We start from the raw sequence: 21195 nt of genomic DNA, 5'->3' as shown, positions 1-21195 counted from the left end.
TTAAGCTTAAAATTAGGAGCTGGTAATGTAGGGAAATGTAGTCTGAACCCTTTAACAGTCCTTTTACAGTACATGTCATGTAGGCAACGCTTTAAACATTATGTTATAGATTATATGTATAAAATAAATAAGTCCTATTCACCTGTTTTCTACAAACTGCTTTTCATCCCCTAGGTTATATCCACTTAGTCATCACCTGGTGCACAGCACTGTGGGATTGTGGTACAGACTATTCAACCCTAAGTGTCTAGACATGGTTTATGAGACGACAAAACTCCCTAGCTAGTGCACTGTATGGTACGTAGGGTGTGGCTATGGCCATGAAGATGATATAGACATAAACGAAATGTCAAGATATTTCTGTTCTGAATGAATGTGACATTCATTCAACTAGCAAACTAACCTGCTGTCCATTTTGGTGTATTGCATTGAAGTGGGAATGCTGGGAGGTCCAGTCTCTCAGCTATCTCCTTTCCTGCCTCTTTCTGTCTAGTCCACACCCTTCTCTCTCTCTCTCTCTCTCTCTCTCTCTCTCTCTCTCTCTCTCTCTCTCTTCACTTAGCCCCCCCTCTCTGTATCTCTCACCCTGCCTCTCACTCCATCTGTCTGTCTCTCCCACACCATCTCTTTGTCCCATCTCACCACACCATGATGCACCAGTGAGCAGCTGTTTTAAGGATGAGGTGCTTCATTTTTTTTGCTGTATTGATAGAAAGTGCCAAAATGGCTGCAGGATCTCAGTAATCCAGAAGAATCTGTTTTCAGCAGTCTAACGCTTAGCAAAACGAGGGCCTGGGCCAAGAATCGAACAGACCGCACTTGGTTTTGCTATCCTTGCAAGTAGCTATGCATTACAATACAAGACAACTCAATAATTGAGTCACCGAACCTTTATTCTAACCACATGTTACAATACCAGTATTGTATTGAGTATTGCTCAGTACCTAATAACGATCTAATACTGCAATTCTTTTTAGTAACCAAGCTGACCTTTCTGCACCTTTGTTCATGACGTGTCATACATTTTGAATATATACATCACTGGATTTTAGAGAATGATGTCAAATCCAATCTAACCCAATACTCTCAGTACCAATAATCATGTCGATAATCAGACAAACCCGTTATTGCCATGAACCTAACAGAAGGATGGAAAGGAATGGAAACATGCACACATAAAGTTAGTATTGAAAATGTGAGGAAACGTTTAATATCTTTAAGCACCAAGTTTGTAGAATAAACATCTAAAAGTCTTACTGAAGTTTTTTATCCAAAAGTATTTTAGAGACGTCTTATTCAAGAAGCGCTTGAAAAAGAGCATCTGAGAGAATACAAGAGATATTTTATTCCCCCATGTTTTTGTAAGTATCTGTGCAACAAGAAATCAGAAATGTCCATTTGAATACATCATAATTCTCATAGTTCATCAGACATAGTCCAGACAAGGGGTCAAATGCAAAGGAAAAAAAAGCCCACACATGCATTACAGAATAATTTACGCTTTCAGAACAAGCCTTAGTATGTTGCTATGTTTATTTTAGACATCTGCACAAAATGTACGTCCTGTCCCACAAAAAATAAAAAATAAAAAAAAAATCATCCCAATCTTAATATAATTAATGCAAAATACTCTGGTAGTTTTGAGTGGCGTTAGTTGAGGATAGAGAAAAGTGAAGCTCTCAATTTGCGAGATTTTTACATCGTGTTTGACTAATGTAATGAAAGATCTTTAAACCTGAGAATATCTTTTTGTTAATTGAAATATTTTAGCTAGAGTATGTATAGACATATGTTTTCAGTTTCTCTTTTTTCGTAATAGAATAAAAAAACTTTGCCAATTACCCATTCATTGGTATTTTTAGTATATTAGCCAAAACTTATAGTGACGTGAATAATGAATGTTCCAGCAGCTCTACAATGCAATGGCAAGCATGACGAGCAAAACATACTTGCATGCTATATATCTTAATATTGTGTCTAGGAAAAAATTAAGGCAAAAAGTATCAATTGCTTTTATAGAACAAATGATGAAAAATTTGGTGTGTCATATTTATACATACAGTTTATATGTATTTGGTATTCATACATTCATAAAGTGCATAAATAAAATAAAAATCGACCAATTTCTGTATATAAGCATAATTTGTCATTTCTTTTTGTTTGTTTCAGATCATCCAGTAGCTTTTTATATCCTCAGCATATCACTGTGAGTGGATATTTACAAAATGTACATGTCCTGTTGTCTTCCTACTCCGTTCCCTGCCGCTCTATAGACCACAGGAGGAGTGGCTTCTGTGGATGGGCGGAGTCATGTGAGCGAGCACGTCACACCGGCATCTTCTGAGTGGTCACAGTTGTGCACGTCCCATGGTATGTGAGAGCACTGCTGGAGTGACAGCTCCGTTCCTGTGCACTTCACATTGTCCAGGAGAATGGTGCCAAAGCCCGGTCCGAAGAAGGACTCCACCTGTGCGACTATGGCATCACCACAGCCCAGCAGCCTGCACACAACCTGGGCATCAGGGAGGTCCCAGGCATCATCACACACGGTGCCCCATGCACCACGGTGATACAGCTCTACTCGACCCTCACAGCGGTTCGGACCACCTGATAGTCTCATCGCACCTACAGAGAGAGGGACAGGGTTTGTACTATATCCACTAAGTACATTTGTCCTAATGCAAAAATGGAAAAAAACAGAAGGCAATTAGTTTATATTAGGGCATTATGAAATTCAAGCTGTATTAGGAATTAATCTGGAAATATTTTTGTTGAAGAAAAAACGAACACTGAAGTAATCATTAGGTTAACTTAATAGACTCAAGTCCCAGGATGCATCAGGAGGAAGGTCTACATCAAAACATCAAATCATTCAGAGAGAAAGGGATGAAGCAACTCAGATTGCTTTACATAAGAACATAAAACAGAAACCAAAATCAAAAAGCAGTAGAAGTACAAATTAAATGACCAAAGCAAAAATCTAATAACGTGAGTGAATAAATAAGAGAGAAGTGGGATAAGCACTGGTAATAAAATGATAACTATAACTATATATATTCAGATGCGTTTCCTCACTCTTTCTGAGTAACTACACAACTTTCCTACATACTAATGCCTGAATAATTCAGATTTCTGAGTAATAGTTACTGAATAACATGCTCAGAAATAAATAACTGCCCTAATGTACATAATGTGTTTCCGTCCTTACCCTCCACTGGTGGGGGAGTGGTTAGGATCTTATCAGTCACCCCAAAGCTTCTCGATGTTCCCACCCAGCCTGGAGAAGCTGAACAACAACAACAACAACAAAAAATATTAAGAGGTTATACAACCAGCGTGCATGCTCTGAGTTTGGTCTGAGTGCATGTTCAGAGTGGATTCACTTAATGAAATCTGATTTTCCATCTCCAAAGCAGAGACAACATTAGCGCACATTAGCAGGTGTTGTCATGAGAAAGTGCACCATTAGCGTGACATCAGCGGAAAACACAAATGTAGGAGAATATTTTCAATGTTTCATTTCAAATTTATATTTTTAGCTTGATACCTGATACAAAGAGGAAGTGAGGTAAAATTTTAGATTTCTAGTCTCTGAGCTAGACACCAGTAATTTCCTGGTATTAAAAAAAATCTCCTTGAATACCTAAAACATATATACCACTTATAATCTCAGGCTTAATATAGAACTGTAAAACTGACTCTAGAACCTTGTAACATGAGTTTCATTTTTCCATCTACTCCCACATGGGCCGTGACAATAACCTAAAACCCTATTCTGCTATGCATTTTTTCTTCCTCGTCTATATTCAGCTTAGTTGACTGTGTGAATGTGTATATATTAGGCACATGCTTGGATATATTTTTGGGATTTGCAGCCGCATGTGGCTGAACCGACTGGAGATTCTTCTGCTGTGGGCCTCAGCTGATGCTGATGTTCCATGACTGGTCTGTGTATTCTGCAGGCTTTGGCACACTACTTCATTAGTCATGGCTAGTGTGTTCCTGACGCTGTCCTGGGTTATAGGATTAAAGTAGAGAATATGTGTCTGTTTGTGTCTGTGCATACACATGTACAGTGGATTTTTCTTCAGTCTGCATAAGAAAAAAAAAAGTAGGTATGGGATGTTCGTGTTTTGAAAAGGGAAAAGAATGGAAGGGAAGAAACTATGAAATTAGCAGAGAGTGCAGTGGTTATGGGGGTGGTGGACTCTGTGGAAGTGCATTAGTCTGAAACTGAAACTGAAACTGAGTGTGTGTATAGTGAATAGTGAATGACAATCTTCCAGCTAATACTAACAGCTTCAGATCTTTCCAACAGTTAAAGTTCACATCGAACAGTAAGGAGAAAGGAATGTGATCTCAGTGACTTTGACCATAGCATGGATGATGTCTGTGCCAGACAGGCTGAGTGAATATTTTAGAAACTGCTGGGATTGGCACACAGGACAGTCTCTATAGTTTACAGAGAATGGTGTAAAAACAAGACAAAAACTGGGCGGCAGTTCTGCAGATGGAAACATCTCGTTGACAGAATGGCTAGACTGTTTTGAGTAACTCAAAGAACTGCTGAACCTTGAGGAGGGTGGACTATGAAAACAGAGAACCACATCAGATTCCACTCCTGTCAGCCAAGAACAGGAATATGTTGCTACACTGGTCACAGACTCGCTGAAACTGGATATTGGAAGAGAAGTGGCAAGAAGTAGCCCAGTGATTAAGGTGTTGGACTTGGTGTGTGACCGGAAGCTTGGGAGTTCAAATCTCAGGACCACTAAGATAGACCCTTTACCCACAACTGCTCAGTGGTATATATGAGATAAGGGCATCTGCACTCAGTCATTGTTGCTTTTCACATTTCAAATGCAACATTGAGGCTGCACCTAAATTTAGTCTCTCACTTACTCGAGCAGATGACTCCAGCATCTTCATGATGGCCACAGTTATGCTGTCCCCAACCCAAGTTGAAGCAGTCAGCCAGCAGCCTCTCATTGCCATCACAGTCCACGTTGTCAAGCAGAATGGGACCAGAGCCATAGCCAAAGTAAGCCAGTGGGATGGCCGCCATGGCCGGGCCACACCCCAGCTGCCTGCACACCACCTGAGCGTTCTCCATATCCCACTCATCATCACACACCGTACCCCAGATGTTTTCGTAGAAAACCTCCACACGGCCCTGACAGCTGCTGTTCCCATTCACCACACGGACAGTGGGCTGCTCTGGATGGAGGAGAGGAAAGATGTCAAGTGAACATCCTGTCTATTCATCTATGTCATCTTTACAGTAATAAATGCAAAATAAGGTTCTCTGGTGATACAGTTCAGCGAAACCTCACTATGAAAGTGAAAATCTTGTTAAATATTTGCAGATTTCATGAAACAATGTTGAGTCATCGTTGAAGGCGGCCATATTGATCAGACTGAGTCACCACTTCTCTGTTGCATTAAAATTAAATATAGAGGATATTGTGACAGTGCAGTTTGTTACCTTTTGTGGTAAAGGATGTGGTTGGATTAGTTGGTGTTGTCTTTGTGACTGGAATAGTCATTCCCGTCTCTGAAGAAAGCAGATGAAAAGAAAAAGCATATTCCAAAGATAGAAAGCAAAAAAAAAAAAAAGGTCACAAAGTGGTGTATTGATCACAGTCTCGTATCTATTCTGGAAAATATCGCCCACTTGTGAGCTAATAGAGGTACTGCAAAAGAGTCCTAGTAGTGTGGGAATGTGCATGCACTGTGGATGAATCTGTCACCTGTTACTCTATGATACATATACATATCTGTATGTGTGTACATAGGAACTAAATAAATCATAATACTAAAAATGCTAATCTGCTACAGTTACCTGGAGCCAACTGTATGGGTCAGCAGGTAAAGATAATACATGACATGTCATTTATACCTGCTGGGATGTCAGTATGTAAGAATGCTTTGTCTATGGTCTCTGTGTTCACAGGAGGTGCAGTGGTGGTGGTCAGTCCTGCAGACAGGCAGAGAGAGAGAGAGAGAGAGAGGTGGGGGGGGTGAGGTCAAGAGTAATGAGATGTGGCAAAGTCATACTTTCCATGATTATCTGATTACATTTCCAGCAAATTATAATTTTAATTAGCCCTTCCCGTGCTGACTGAGTACTTAAACCTACTTGTGCAGATGACTCCAGCGTCCTCGTGATGGCCACAGTTATGAATCCCCCATCCAAGGCTGTAGCATGCAGCCAGTTGAATCTCTGAGCCACTGCAGTGTACGTTATCCAGCAGGATGAGACCTTTGCCATAGCCAAAGTAGGCATTGGTAGTGTAGGTGACGGCAGGACCACATCCAACCTGCTGGCAAACCACAGCCGCGTCTCGGATACCCCAGTCATCGTCACACACTGTTCCCCAGCTGCCCCTGTAGTAGATCTCCACCCGGCCCTGACAGTGGTCCAAACCGCCCACCAACCGGATTGACCCATCCCCTGCTGTCAGAAGGAAGAGATGTTGTGTGAAAAGGGGTTTCTTAGCCAATGGCTTGTTTCTAAAACTGTCAAATAGAACAAATGTATAGTGTAATCTGGTGGTCATTCTGGTGGAATGGCTTCAATTCCTAGTCCTTAATTAGACAATGAACAATCATAGTCATTTTTAATACAGAAGAACCAAACCGGTCATATAAAAATGGAAGGGTTTTTCATTATTAAATATTGCAATGTTGCATATAAGATTTTTTGACAGTGACTTACATAAACCAGAGTTCCTGCGAGCTAGAGTGCTGGGCTCCTCAGGCAGTCCTTGAGGTCCTAACACAGTGTTACCTGCAGTGATAGATAGATAGACAGACAGACAGATAGATAGATAGATAGATAGACAGACAGACAGACAGACAGACAGACAGACAGACAGACAGACAGATAGATAGATAGATAGATAGATAGATAGATAGATAGATAGATAGATAGATAGATAGATAGATAGATAGATAGATAGATAGATAGATAGATAGAACACCATTCACATTTCATTACAATGTGTGACCAGCAAAAAGAAACCTTAGATGATCCATTTCACTTAATAAACCGCATTTTTTTGTTATTTTCTCTAACTGAAAAAGAGAAAAGTAACAGTTCTATTTCTTCAGCTTTACCTTTGCAGGTGACAGCCACATCCTCATAATGGTAGCAGTTGTGGATGCCCCAGCCTTGATTGCCACACTGGCTCAGCTCCGTCTCTTCCCCACTGCAGTCAACATTATCGAGCAGGATGGGCCCGGAGCCCTGTCCAAAGCGGGAGCTTGTGCCCACTGCAACAGCTGGACCACACTCCAGCTGTCGGCACACCACGTTGGCATCCACCATGTCCCAGTCATCATCACACACCGTGCCCCATGTACCATTGTATTGAACCTCAATACGGCCCTCACACCGGCTCCTGCCGTTCACCAGCCGTACTGAAGGACAAGGAGGACAAGGAGAATGAAATGGTGAGCGGTAAGGTCAGGTGGGATTAAAAATGTGTGCTGAAATTTTTTTTTTTTTGAAAGAACAGACTTATATGGGGATTTGAGGAAGAGGAGAAGAAGACTGTGTACTTTAGTAAAGAATCCCTTTAAGAGAGTTAATTTATAATGAGAGTGCAATATAAAGTACATTTTTGTTGTATTTTTCAAAACCAAAGTCAATTCTAGTAATTCTGGGGATCTCCCTAAATTGTATGGGGCTTTCTTTAACAATTATTTTCCCCTGGTAAATGTTCATTGCCGGTTTTACACAATCATTTGTAGAAAATAATGTTGCTTGTGTATTTTGTTTTCTTTCATTGCAGCTCATACAACTCACGCACTTTTACATCCCACCCTACACAAAACAATATGCTTAGTTTCATTACTATATTATGTATTGATTCTGTTTATTTAGATTGGTGGGTCTAATGATATTAAATTAATTTCTGGGACAAATATTATTGCTAATTTCTTTCCTCTTCCCACCCACTGACCACCAGCCACCACTCTACTATCATGTGGCAGCTACCAACCAGGGAAGGTGAAGGCTAACACATGCTTCTTCTGAGAAATGTAAAGCTAGCCAACAGTGTCTTTTCAAACTGTTGAGCATGCTGCATTACACCCAGAGGAACGTGCTATTTATGATGAAGGGGCCAAGCCCAACCTCTAAAAAACATCACCTGAATTATTTGGAGGGGTGTCCCAAAATTTTTGGCAATATAATGTACCTGTGTTCTGTTTCATAGTGTTGCATTAACCAAATAACACCTTGACAGGTTAATCTAGGTGGTTAATAGGTGAGATAACCGGGTAACTATTTAGGAGAACTGTTGTTAATATAACAAAAAATTATATGGAGGAGTTTTGGGATAAACTGCTCAGCCTGCCCATCCAGCCAGAATTCCATCTATCCATCCATCCATGAATCCATCCATACATCCACCCATCCAACCATGAGTCCATCCATACACCTATTCATCCGTCCGTCCGTCCGTCCGTCCATCCATCCATCCCCCAAACCCCCAAGGCTCAGGAAGAACATGCAAACTCCACACACACACACCCACACACATGGCAGAGCCGTCAACCTGCTCAACAGTCAAATAACCTTGGTTGCATTTTCTATCAATCTATGTATATACTACAGACACGAATGCTGTAGTGCCTTCCTGTCTGCTACTAATAACACAAGAGGCAATAGGAGGGGAGCTATGTGGATCTGATGATAGCTCATCACAAGAATGCTTCTAATCCTCATTGATTTAAGGCACAAAATAAGGCTAAAGATGAAATATGACTCCCAGAAATGAATAAGATGGAAGAGAGCAGACAGACAGAGAGAGAGAGAGAGAGAAACACACACACACACACAGAGAGAGAGAGAGAGAGAGAGAGAGAAACACACACACACACAGAGAGAGAGAGAGAGAGAGAGAGAGAGAAACACACACACACAGAGAGAGAGAGAGAGAGAAACACACACACACACAGAGAGAGAGAGAGAGAAACACACACACACAGAGAGAGAGAGAGAAACACACACACACAGAGAGAGAGAGAGAGAGAGAGAGAGAAACACACACACACAGAGAGAGAGAGAGAGAGAGAGAGAGAGAGAGAGAGAAACACACACACACACACAGAGAGAGAGAGAGAGAGAGAGAAACACACACATATACACACACACAGAGAGAGAGAGAGAGAAACACACACATATACACACACACACAGAGAGAGAGAGAGAGAGAGAGAGAGAGAAACACACACATATACACACACACACACACACAGAGAGAGAGAGAGAGAGAGAGAGGAACACACACACAGAGAGAGAGAGAGAGAGAGAGAGAGAGAGAATGAGGTGGCACAGTGATGGAAAAGGGGATTATGTAAATTGAGAACAAGAGGAAGTGACCTGTTTTTTCTGCCTTGGATCTTTATGTGATCCTTCCCCCTATCTTTCTCTGACTTCCTTTCATTTTGTGTGTGTGTGGGGGGGGGGTTGTTTTTTTAATAGATGTATTCTTTGCCTGAAGTGCGTTCAAAAAGAGGAAATTAAGGTGTGAGTGTAGGCTCACATAGATTCTGGGTGTTGTCTGTCCTGTTGTTATTGCCTGAGAGAGAGAGAGAGAGAGAGAGAGAGAGAGAGAGAGAGAGAGAGAGAGAGAGAGAGATTTTAGTCAAATTATTTGTTGAAAGGAGGTTCTTGGCCCTCCATAGTTACAGTACTCACTATCTACTATATCTATTTTCCTGTAATTTTAGACCCAATGAAACAGGAAGCCAGTTTAGCTCAGACTGGGTTAGTAGCTAGACACAGTACAGAGTAGACATATACATAGCAATGCACACCATGACATCAGCAAAGTATGATTATAAAAAAATATACAACTGAGGAAGGGCAACATTTAAGATATAAAAAACATGAAAACTATTATGAGAACCATAGAATTGCAAATGTACTTGCAACATAAAATTGGTACTAATCTTATTTAATTGTGTATTAATGAATTAATTTGTTTGATTTTTATTGATATATTTATTCAGATATTTACTTATGTTAGTTAGTTATGGCCCAATAGCCTTTATATTAGCCTGTATATTACATATTTAATTTAATATTATATATATATTACATATTTAATATATTACATATTTAATTTAATTTAATTAATTGGTTTATTTATTAATGAATAATGATAATACATAATTAATAGCTTTTATTTATTATGTCCATCATACAATTTTACAATTTTACATCATACACATGGCTTTGTAACACATACATCAACAATTTTATATATATATATATATGTATATATATATATATATATATATATATATATATATATATATATATATATATATATATATAGATAGATAGATAGATAGATAGATATATATATAATTGTTGATGTATGTGTTACAAAGCCATGTGTATGATGGACATAATAAATAAAAGCTATTAATTATGTATTATCATTATTAATTAATTAATAAACCAATTAAATTAAATTAAATATTAAATTAAATAAAATAAAATTAATTAATTAAATAATTTGTCTAAATGGTTTACATCAAAAGTCGATTACTGGCATCGATTATGTCAATAGCTAACTCCAGTTTTAGTACAACTAGGAATAGAGCTGTCTATATGATATGAACATATTTAAAATATGTGGACTGTATGGATGTAAAACTTATATGATAAATATTTACCTAATGCGTCAAGTAAGATTATATTCTGTACTGCAGTCATAAGGGATGTCTGGCTTTGCCTCAGCTCCCTATGTGACTAATTTCAATTAACACTGTTCGGCTATATTTAAGATCTTGTTTTCATGCTGTCATGCAAGGATGAGACATTCACATCTCCCCATACAGACACTCTGTCCTTGGCATTTAATTTCCATGCCATGCAACGAACCATCAGACCATCAGAAAGCTTCCAAGTCACAGCCTTGGGTTATTTAGGTCAGTTGACTGGTCAGTGCTACTTTTATTTATTAAAAAATGAAATCTTTTCAGTACATTACCATGCACATGATACTAGACAAATCCTTGGTTACTATGAATGAGGCTTTTAATGAAATATCCAATATAGCACAACTGTGAAATACGTGTTTCTTAATGTGAATTGAAAAGTAATTGGATGGAATTACTTACTTAGAACAGATCGTCTTGTCAGTTTGTGATCTGCGAAAGAGAAAAAATGCAAGGCAAAGTGAGACCCATTAGTCAAAGCACATAAACAGTGTAGAAACTCAAATTTGTAATGGGCAACATTTAAATAAACACACACACACACACACATGTTCCAACATGTCTAGAAAGATCCATTTTGCTTCTAGCACTTTGTTTGTGTTACATCTCATTATAAGATGTAGATAATGAGCTATATCTTTTCTTCAGATACGTTTACAGTACCTTTTGGGGAGACATACTCTGGAGAAGAGAACAACAATGATACTAAAGACCTAGATGACTAAAGGTTTAAGCTTTTTATAAGATCTGAGGAAGGGCATTGAGGATATTGCCACCCTTCGGGAATCTCCACCTTCAGCCTGCTTCAGGTGGGATTAATACTAGAAGCACACAGCTTTCTTTCTGCCTTTCTCCGTCCCTTCTCAGTTCTGTTTTGATGGTTGACATAGGATTGCTTCACAGCTCACACACACACACACACACACATCTTGTGTATTTACCGAGTGGTAGACGCATGTTAAAGGCCAGCAGGAGCAGTGAGGCCAGTAGTGAGATGAGACATGTGGAGGCTTTCCAGTGCCTGCACACACTATTGAGCACACCCTGGTCTCGCATGGCAGTCTGGGGAAGGAGCCACCAGGATACCTGTATACACACACACACACACACACGTATATATGCACACACAATTTATCTTTTCATATATTTCACTCCCTTTCATAGAGTCACAGTCAGATTCAAGCGTACAGTGTCTGGAATATTACTGCTCTGATTAGACAGCGATTATGTCCGTAGTACTTTGCGACTTCCAGTAAATAGATTTTCGTATAAACAGTAACACTTTGATACACAATGCTGTTTTAACAAAGCAGTATTGTGAATCTACAAACACACGCAAAACTCTACACAGTTAGTAACCCGAGCTCCGGATCGAACCGGGGACCCTAGAACTGTGAGGTGGCAATACTATATACTATATATATTTATGCAAACTGGAAACCAATTGGCATGACAGAGAGAGGCTGAGGGTGGTTACTTTGTACTGAATAACTAAATCAACAATAAAATAATGGAAATAAAAGAATTAATACTAAGAGCACATGCTCTGTTAGACCATTTCAACAGAAAAAAAAATCGGGAAAAGACTGAGATTGTTTTTGTTTGAATAGATCCTTCATACATTTTTAAGAAGTACATCAAGGGTTAATTCAAACCTAAGTGCTTAACCGCATGTTGTACATATACATATACCTGATTAAGAGCAGTGGTGGTTTTAACTGGCTCTTGAATTATCTGTTAGTTTTCAACCTGAATATTCATCACCTTCAACCTGAAAATTCACTCAGGGAAAACTGTATGTACACATGTTTATTGTGTATTTGCCCAAAATACTGCAAATTCTGCTATAAAACATACATTTCTGGAAGCAACTTGACGCTGATATCATTTAACCTTGCTGTTACCCAACTCATACTGTATACGTCTATCAGCCATGCTAAAGATCAATCCATGTGACTTTTTTTTTTCTTTTGTTTTTCCCAAATCCCTCCTGACCTTCCAATGGAATGTGAGCGAGCGGCAGGCTGGTGCACAGGATCCCAGGACGAGCAGAGAATTTGATATTGGGCCCAAGCAGATAGTGGACATTCCGGGGCCGAGGGCACAAAAAGCTGTTTCTGCTGCCTGTTTCTGGGACCTAAGGACTACTTCCTGCGAATCTTTCACTGGGGCTCTCCAGAATGCTTAGGCAGCTGATGACACCAGCCGGGCGCCTCTCGTCTCCCTCTGTCCAGTGACGGAGGTAATCAGGGGGGAATAATATGAAGGTGGGGGGTGTGGTGGCTCCAAGAAACCAGAAAAGGCTACACAAGAGACTGTGTGGGCTCACATGCATGCTCACTGAAAGATTAAGATTATTTGGTGATGTTTTTTAATAGTTATTTTACTTGACCACTGGTGAGGTGTCAGGTCTGCTCTTGCTGGCCCACATCTGGTTTGCAGATGTTGCTCTTACATTTAATAATAATAATATTAATAATAATAATAATTAGAATACTTATTAGGCTTTTTTTTGTGCAATGCATCAAGAGTAATGTAGCATAATCTCTAAGCCCAAAAAGTACTCATATATGAAAAAACCATATTGTTTACATGCTACATGGAAAAAAACTGGTCACATGGTGGCGCAGTAGGGGTAGCTCTTGTGTTCACACTTTGTTTTTGAATTTGGTTTACTGTCTCAATGGCGTTCTGCATTGGGCTTCTCTGGGTTATCTTGTTTTCCTTCCACCTTCCAAAAATGGTATATTAGCGTCCCTGGACAGGCATTCTTTCCAGAGTATATTCCTGCCTCATGCCCACTGTTCCTGGAGTAGGCTCCAGATTCACCACTACTTAGATGCGGATAAAGCGGTTTCAAAAGTTGAATGGTTGAGTAAAAGGAATTTGTGCTGCAGTAAAAGTTGAACAGTTCCAAAACCAATCCAGCACATTATTAATAATAATATTAATAATAATAATAATAATAATAATAATAATAATAATAATAATAATAATAATAATAATACACCGCCAGAGATATAAACTGCATTGTGTATAAATAATTCTTTCCAGTAATTCTTTGTATTACATTTTGGGAGGGTTCGAGGAAAGAGGAAACTGAAGGAGGCTATGAGATCACAACTTGATTTGGTTTTATTTTTATCGATTGCTTTTCGACACGCACACAGCACTGTGTGTTCGTCTTTTTCCCCCCAGCTCTCGGTTCTCCCTCTTTTATCCCTGCCGCAGCTAGAACTGCAACAGAGAACAGTCATTAATACAATTCGACATCTCCGCTCATTCTTAGCTACATCTGAACACTCAACATACCTGAACTGGAGAAACTATCGCCATTTTTATGGGCAATAAAGGTTGTAGCTAAATTATCTCTTAGCAACCTGAAAACTCATGCACTCACAGACAAGCATGCACACATATTTATCGTATACTTGCCCAGATATTTTACCATAAAACATACTGGAAGCAACCTGACACTGACATCCTCTTACTCTGTTGTTACACAACTGATATATGTCTATCCATTCACAAAGCAGTGCCTGACCACGCCCCTGCATCCACATTCTTCTTAACCAGTTCTCCAAAGCTCCTTCTGAGTTACAATTGTTTCTCCAGTGATTTGAACTCTCATCGTTCAATAGCTACTGAGTGACCAGCTCTTGGTGATTAGTTGAAGAATCAGATGCCTTCAAAGCTTTCAACAGAAAAGCAAAATCCTAATGAGATCAGAAACAGGAAATGATACTATACTTTTAGCTTCATGGTGTTTGTGTGTGCATCTTTCATCGACACCCCTCTCCTTTTCTCCGCTCCTACTTACTCCTGGTAAATCTCACTTCTCTGCAATGCTACTTGGCTGTGGACATTTTAAGCTGCTTGTAAAATCCAGTCACATGGCCTCTTTTCTCTGCAATTAGGGCCTGCTGATTTTTTAACACTGCCGCTCTCGCAGAGCACTCTAAGCCAGAGGACAAACACTCTAGTTATAAAGCATGAAAAATAATCTAGTCTCCAGTGTTATGTTTTTCAATACGCCATTCATGGATTCGCTGGGGAATAATGTTGCCTTTTGTGTCGCTCATGCTTCCCCTCCCTTTCCTTTCCTCTTCTTCCCATCTCTGAGCTGAAAGATCTCAGGTGAACACAAAAATTGCCCATTAAAATAAATAAAGTACTAGAAAAAGACCAATTCTTTGTCAGCCCCTTGCTCTCGCTCTTTGTTTTTTCTGCGCATCCAGATTTTGGAATTTTGTCGGAATTTATGCATTCCTACCACTTCATCCTTGCATCTGCCAGCATCAGTCTATTAATAATAAAGATTTAATGTACTATCAATTAAACCAAACAAATAGAAAGTCTGATATATTTAACAAAGTGTAGAAAAATGATGGATGTGGCAAAAAAAATGAATTAATAAATAAAAGTTTCCCTTACAGAACACAAAACATTCCATTATTTTCATTATTAAAGCTTCGGAAATCACTCAGAAGTTTGTTGAATGTCCATTTGTGATGAATCTAAAGAGCTATGTTCCCAAGCAAATTTTCGACAAATGACAAGATCGTTAAAATGAGAAACATACCTTTGATAATTGCAGCCGCTTTCTTGCCCTCACAAGAAAATAATATAATCCCCACAAGTTTTATCACCAAAAACACTCAGTAGATTGTGTCCTGTGATTTCAGATAGCTGGTAACTCACGGGACAGTTTTCCACCTGTTGGAGTTACACATAGGAACCTCATGCAAGAGAAGGAGGGGGGAAAAAACAGCGTCCGGCTGCAGAGATACAGGGTCTTTCATCTCCGTGGCTATAAGTATTTGGCTACAGTTTATATAAGGCCTGAAAAAGGCATCACTATTATTTACTAATGCATGCCTGGACCCCCGGTCTCTACCACTGTCAGCACAAAGAATGAAGAAGAGCAAAAAAGGGAGAAAAAGAAGAAAGAGGGACAACTGAAAGCCAGCCCTTCACTGGTACCTAAGCATCTCTTGTTTCATGCTCGGCTCTCAGAAACTGCTGGTCTATTTATGTGTACGATGATAATGGCTAATGTGTGTGTGCAAATGTGTGAATACATGGTAAGAAAAAACTAGAGGGATGTCGAACTTTGTGTCATTTGATATGGTATTGTTGGTGCGGCTTGGTCTACTGTATATACGCATGTAGTTTTTATATACCCGGTGCTTACGGCACATAGACTCAGAAAACTGATACTAAATTGTACCATTTTCACTAGGTTTGAACCCATAAAGGCTTATCCTTTGTAGCTTGTATGGAGCTTTCACCTGGAAAAGTCAATGCAGTGTTATTTAAAACTTATTTATGGACCAGCAGTAGTCTTACGATATAACTACGTACAATAAATATGTTTTAAATAAGTTATAAAGATGAATCATGAATCTTTCCCAGGTGAACATCAATGGTACAATTTAGTACACTTTTGTCTGATACTATTAAAGCAAGAAAGCTCATGCAAACTTGGCAATATACAAAGGAGCTTGCGATTTTACAGATTTTTAGCAGATTTGAGCCAAGACGCATCGTGTGACGTCATCATAACACACATTCAGCCAAAAATCCTCTTCGATTTATGTGTGTAGAACTTGACTGCAGCTCTCATAGAATGTCATTATGTATATATATGTCCTTACTGCAGTTTAAAGGAAGAATCCTCTGCTTGCATTTTCACCAATTCAAGCAGTTTTCAGCAGAAAAAGCACAAAACGTTGCAAATTTCTTCAGCAAAATCAAGCATTTTTGGACACAACCAACACCAAAAACTGTGCAATTCTGGAGGGACTAGCACCCTATACTTATAAACATTGTCCACTGTTACATCAGTCAACTGTTGTGTATCATACAAAATAGTATTTACTCATGTTCAAGAATCTTTATTTTTATTTCTCCATTATATTTCTCTCCTAACAAGAAAATTTCTCTGTGTTAGCTCTGATATTCATTTTATGTTAACCTGACATTCACACTCTGACTAATACCTGTGAAAACATGGGGTCAGCTTAATGACTGGCATCAAAACACAAAAGGTTTTTGTAAATAATTAAAATGATTTAGGAATCATTTACTACAGACTAGTTTTAGTGAAACAGAGGTTTGGTGTATAATAATCTCTTGGTCAATTCAGTACACTTTGCTCTTATAGTTTTAGTTCCTACCTGGGTTCTGCATTTAGCATTTAAAAATAAAACATTTTCTGGCTTTAACTACAATATAAAATGTATTTTTTAAAATAAGTATACCTGTACATCAAGTGCATCCATTTTAGCTAATGCTATCTCTTATATACAAAGAATTAAAAGTGCACATCCACAAGCAACAATGGTAGCAGTCTCTGAAAACCCACAAGAGACAAACTGCAAAGACTTTTAGGACACATTGTCCCCAAACAGCGCAAAAGCCTCATTTTCATAGTGCCCAAAGACGACAGGACAGGTCTCAACTGATGAGAAACACTTTTCTTTCTTTTTTTCTTTGCATGTTCTTGGATCATGGTACTGCACAATTTGACACAATGAGTTACACATCCCTGGAGATTCATTCCAAAGTCAAGATATTTTCTTATCAGTAATCTGACTCAGATATATAGTTTTCACCTTTACAACACCAGAATCTGGCCTTTTCTCTAGAGGCCACTCAGGGACTTGTTCATTTCTTTGTCATCTTGAGATAAGACTACTACAAGTCTCTCTTGGCTTCACGAGTGCCACCAAACACTGAAATATCTACTTATCTCTCAAAGATAAGCTGAAGCCGAATCAATCGAAGCCATTAAAAAGTTTTATGATGAATAGCACCTAGAGCATATAACAAACAACAAGAACAAAAACAACAGTGGTCTGAGAACAAAGCCTTGTGGAACACCAAATCTTTCTGGTCAGTTAATGGTCAGACAATCCAATGGTTCATGGACGTGACGTCTGAAACTGAGACCAATTTGTAAATTAGTATGATGGCCTTACAAGTTTTAATCATCCTACCTCAGTATTTCCAAGAGTTCACCTTCGTCTCCTTCAATTAAAGTTTCCCACTTCTCACAACACGTTCACTCGCCTTCTCATATTCTGCTTTTACTAATCATGGCATTTAAGGTCAGCACTAAATGGAGAGTGTTGCACACTAACACATGACATTGAGGCATCAGTGTTACATATGCATCAGTAGTACCTAGTGCATATAACAAACAACAAAAACAACAACAATGGCCCTAGAACAAAGCCTTGTGGAACACCAAATCTTTCTTTTGTACAGATATAGCTATTAACATTTACAAACAGACAATGGTCAGATAATACCTGAGTGAGAAAAGTGCCATTCCCTTACTGAAACATCTGCTTAAATGAACAGTATGATATATAGTATTAATGTGGCAGTAAACTCAAGTCAAGGAGACAGGGCCCTGATCAAAGCCCAGTAGTTGGTCATTTACAACTTTAACCAGTACACATTCAGTACCGACTAAAAGTTTTCATGTATATCGTTCCTATACCAGTATCAGCTCAGCTGTTGAGCTAAAACCTTTTTTTAGAATCTTAGAGATCTTGGGTAGATTAGATCATAGACTGTAGCTTGACAGCTGAAGCTCAAGGTCAGATCTCCTAAATTTGACAGTTATTATAACTAACAGTACTGTGATGAAGATTTTCCAAAGATTTCAATAAGGTCAAAACACCATCATGTCCACAATTTCACTTCAATTCATCTGTGTGGAACATGAGTACAGCTCTCATAGAAAGCAGGGGTAGGTTGTGCATTTCACACCTAGGCCTTCACTGGCCTTCACCAAATTGATTTCTTCTCCTCTGTCAGCCATTGTAAGTTAATATATATATATTTTATTTAGTTTGTGGGGTTCGCTGCCTCTGACTACTCCAATTATCCAATCAAAGGACGGGAAATTGCTGATGTAATCGTATGCCTGCTAGATGGCCCCAGTGACACCAACTCGAAATCTGATTGGTTAATGTAACGATTTCATTGCCACTTATTTTAAGCTACGGGCGCCTACACTATTGATTCTGAAGGCCTTAAGGCAGATTTCTTTCACCCTGGCAATACATGATGTCAGCCACTGGCTGAAATATGATTGGATAAATACTCTTATCATAAATATACACTACTGGAAACAGCGCCACCAAGAGAAAAGCTATGAAATGTAGAGAATAGACTATTGGGAATAATTTAATACACATTCATGGAAAAAATTACAAGTCAGTGATTCAGATCACTGCTGTTTAGGCCAGCAGAGAAGGCCTTACTGGCCCTGACGGCCCACCACTGATAGAAAGTAATTCTCCAGTGGCAGGAGTTTAAAAGAAGAATCTCCACTATATTTCCAAGAAACTTTCTCTGTGTGACCTTTAATATTAAATAAGATGTCTCCTTATGTCATCATACAGTTTCTGGATCATCCATGTGCATCTTCTTTTTGTTTCTCTGTCTCGATTTCTCTCTCTCTGCCTCTTTCTCACACTCACTATTCGGTACAGGTTCCAGCTGGCCTAAAGTGAGTTCCCTAAAAGGACTGATCAGAGAAATGATAGAACAAACAAAAGGAATGAGAAAACTGAATCACATCTAATTGTGTGGTGACACAGAAATTAGGAAGATGATACATTGCTTTGTCACCAACAAGAAAGAATATAATTCTAGGTTGAGATTCGACACAAGTTTAGGTGCAAACAATTACTGAAAGAGGACAGGTGAGATATATAAGGGCTTGACCAAATCTACTGCCCATAGTATGTATTATACCCTGGCAATCACCATCATTACTTGGGGTGGGATCTAACCATCTATGTTGTTGATGTCAATGTTTCTGTCCTACGTTATTGATGTAATGGAAGCCACCTTCTCACTAGCTTCCCCCAATAAGCTATGAGATAATGCTAAAAACTTTTGTTGGTTAAAGAAGGACCATTCATAATAAACTCAGGGTAATATGAGCACTGGCATAGATACCCCTTTAAACCCCTGGGCTTCGTAGAATAATTGCTAGCAAAAGGAGGTCATCAGGAACCAGGAAGGAGAAGACAGAGCCAGGAGGAGAGAATGGCATATTGATTACCAGTGCAATTTGCAACTCGTATTCACATTAAAAGGTAACACGTTGCTTGTATTGTATCTCCTGAGAATGCACATGTCCTGCTTTTTTGTGTATTAAATAAGAGACGGTACAACTAGCCAAGCGCTCCAGGCACCGCATTATTTATAAGCGACAATTACTTTTCTTTAAAATACATCTTCATATGGTTCCTGTTTCTGTACCTGGGAACTAAATCACATGCACACTTGAATCCAGAATTATTTGCATCTTCCGGAAATCCTGTAGAATCAGATGATGTGTGCTTTATGCATCAGAAGTTCAGATAAAGGGTTCATGGGCATGACGTCTGAAACTGAGGCTATATTGTAAATATGTATGATGGCCTTACATGTTTTAAACATCCTACCTCAGTATTTCCAAGAGTTCCCCTTCGTCTCCTTGAAGCTTTCCTCTTCTCACAACACGTTCACTCGCCTTCTCATATTCTGCTTTTACTGAACTGGGCATTTAAGGTCAGCACTAAATGGAGAACACATGACAGTATGGTATGGCTTTATGTAACATGCTCTGAGAGAGATCAATAAACCAGTCACCATTGTCCCTGTCCGAGATCTATCTCTCCAGAGACACTCTCCTCTACGTTTCTATCAGAAGTGGGTTATGACTTGGTTAATTGGGTTTTGGTGGCGTCTGCATGAAAGCGACACAGTTTTTTGTTTGTAAAATCAGCTTGCATTTATTTTACTTTTCCAACTTTTACTGTGAGAGAAAGCCGTTCTGATGACTAGTGATGTGGTTATGACCAGTTAGTGAACAAAAACAGATTTAAAGACACAGATATCTCCATCCTTGGGAGAATATGCAGAATATTGAACCAACATTACATCTAGATGACCCTTGGACACACTGTCCTGTGTTTACCAGCAAGCTCAGATTTTTAATTTAATTATTATTATTATTATTATTATTATTATTATTATGTTAAATGTTTTTGCTTTTCTTACAAAGACCTTGTGTTGGGACCCATTTGGATTGCTGCTATTTTTTCCACTTAATTATTTTTTCCACTTAATCTAATTATTTACATTTACATAATTTTTAAGGTTTAGAAAACAAAACATTTTTAAATCAAAAACAAAATGAATATTAACTGTATATCATGCAATTTGCCGAAAAGTTGTATTATTTATTATTATTTTTTTATTATTATTTAATTTATTTTTTATTATTTTATTATTTTAATTATTTAACATGATTTCTTTTTATTTATTGTTGTTGAACCTCCACAAAACAATTTAGCTCCTGTCATCACTTATGTTATAGCAGCTCACGCATCTTTTTTCTCTTCTTCTGTCTCTCAAAGTTAATTTAAAAAATATGCAGCTTGT

At 38.6% G+C, this 21195-nt stretch overlaps 1 protein-coding gene and 1 long non-coding RNA gene across 3 annotated transcripts; one reads left to right on the top strand and one right to left on the bottom strand.

The window, feature by feature from the left end:
* Positions 1-1227: 1227 nt before the first annotated feature.
* On the bottom strand, positions 1228-20992 carry LOC131348613 (scavenger receptor cysteine-rich domain-containing group B protein). Of its 2 annotated transcripts, XM_058383726.1 has the most exons (12): positions 20214-20992; positions 11682-11826; positions 11143-11172; positions 9555-9590; positions 7120-7422; positions 6719-6790; positions 6140-6457; positions 5900-5977; positions 5486-5554; positions 4903-5217; positions 3209-3286; positions 1228-2625 (listed from the first exon to the last, which is right to left on the bottom strand). In XM_058383726.1, exons 2-12 carry the CDS (start codon positions 11794-11796, stop codon positions 2309-2311), a joined length of 1731 nt encoding a protein of 576 aa, XP_058239709.1. In that variant the 5' UTR covers positions 11797-11826; positions 20214-20992; the 3' UTR covers positions 1228-2308. The 2 variants fall into 2 exon arrangements, with proteins under 2 accessions (XP_058239709.1, XP_058239710.1); XM_058383727.1 differs by lacking the exon at positions 20214-20992 and having other exon boundaries at positions 6140-6454; positions 11682-11815.
* Positions 2494-16917, top strand: LOC131348616 (uncharacterized). The gene is made up of 4 exons (XR_009203960.1): positions 2494-2644; positions 7114-7455; positions 11389-12982; positions 15426-16917. It is a non-coding gene; the product is annotated as an uncharacterized LOC131348616 (long non-coding RNA).
* Positions 20993-21195: the final 203 nt, after the last annotated feature.

This window comes from Hemibagrus wyckioides, linkage group LG28 (assembly GCF_019097595.1).
Source record: "Hemibagrus wyckioides isolate EC202008001 linkage group LG28, SWU_Hwy_1.0, whole genome shotgun sequence".
NCBI lineage: Eukaryota > Metazoa > Chordata > Actinopteri > Siluriformes > Bagridae > Hemibagrus > Hemibagrus wyckioides.
The sequence above is the reverse complement of the archived record's forward strand: the minus strand, read 5'-3'. Positions and strand labels throughout refer to the sequence as shown.

Coding starts and splice junctions, on each gene's coding strand:
- LOC131348613 (XM_058383726.1), bottom strand. CDS start 11,796: ATGCGAGACCAGGGTGTGCTCAATAGTGTGTGCAGGCACTGGAAAGCC. Junction 7,423..9,554: donor AGACAACACCCAGAATCTAT/GTGAGCCTACAC, acceptor CTTGTCCTTCAG/TACGGCTGGTGAACGGCAGG. Junction 5,555..5,899: donor ACATACTGACATCCCAGCAG/GTATAAATGACA, acceptor TGCTTTCTTCAG/AGACGGGAATGACTATTCCA.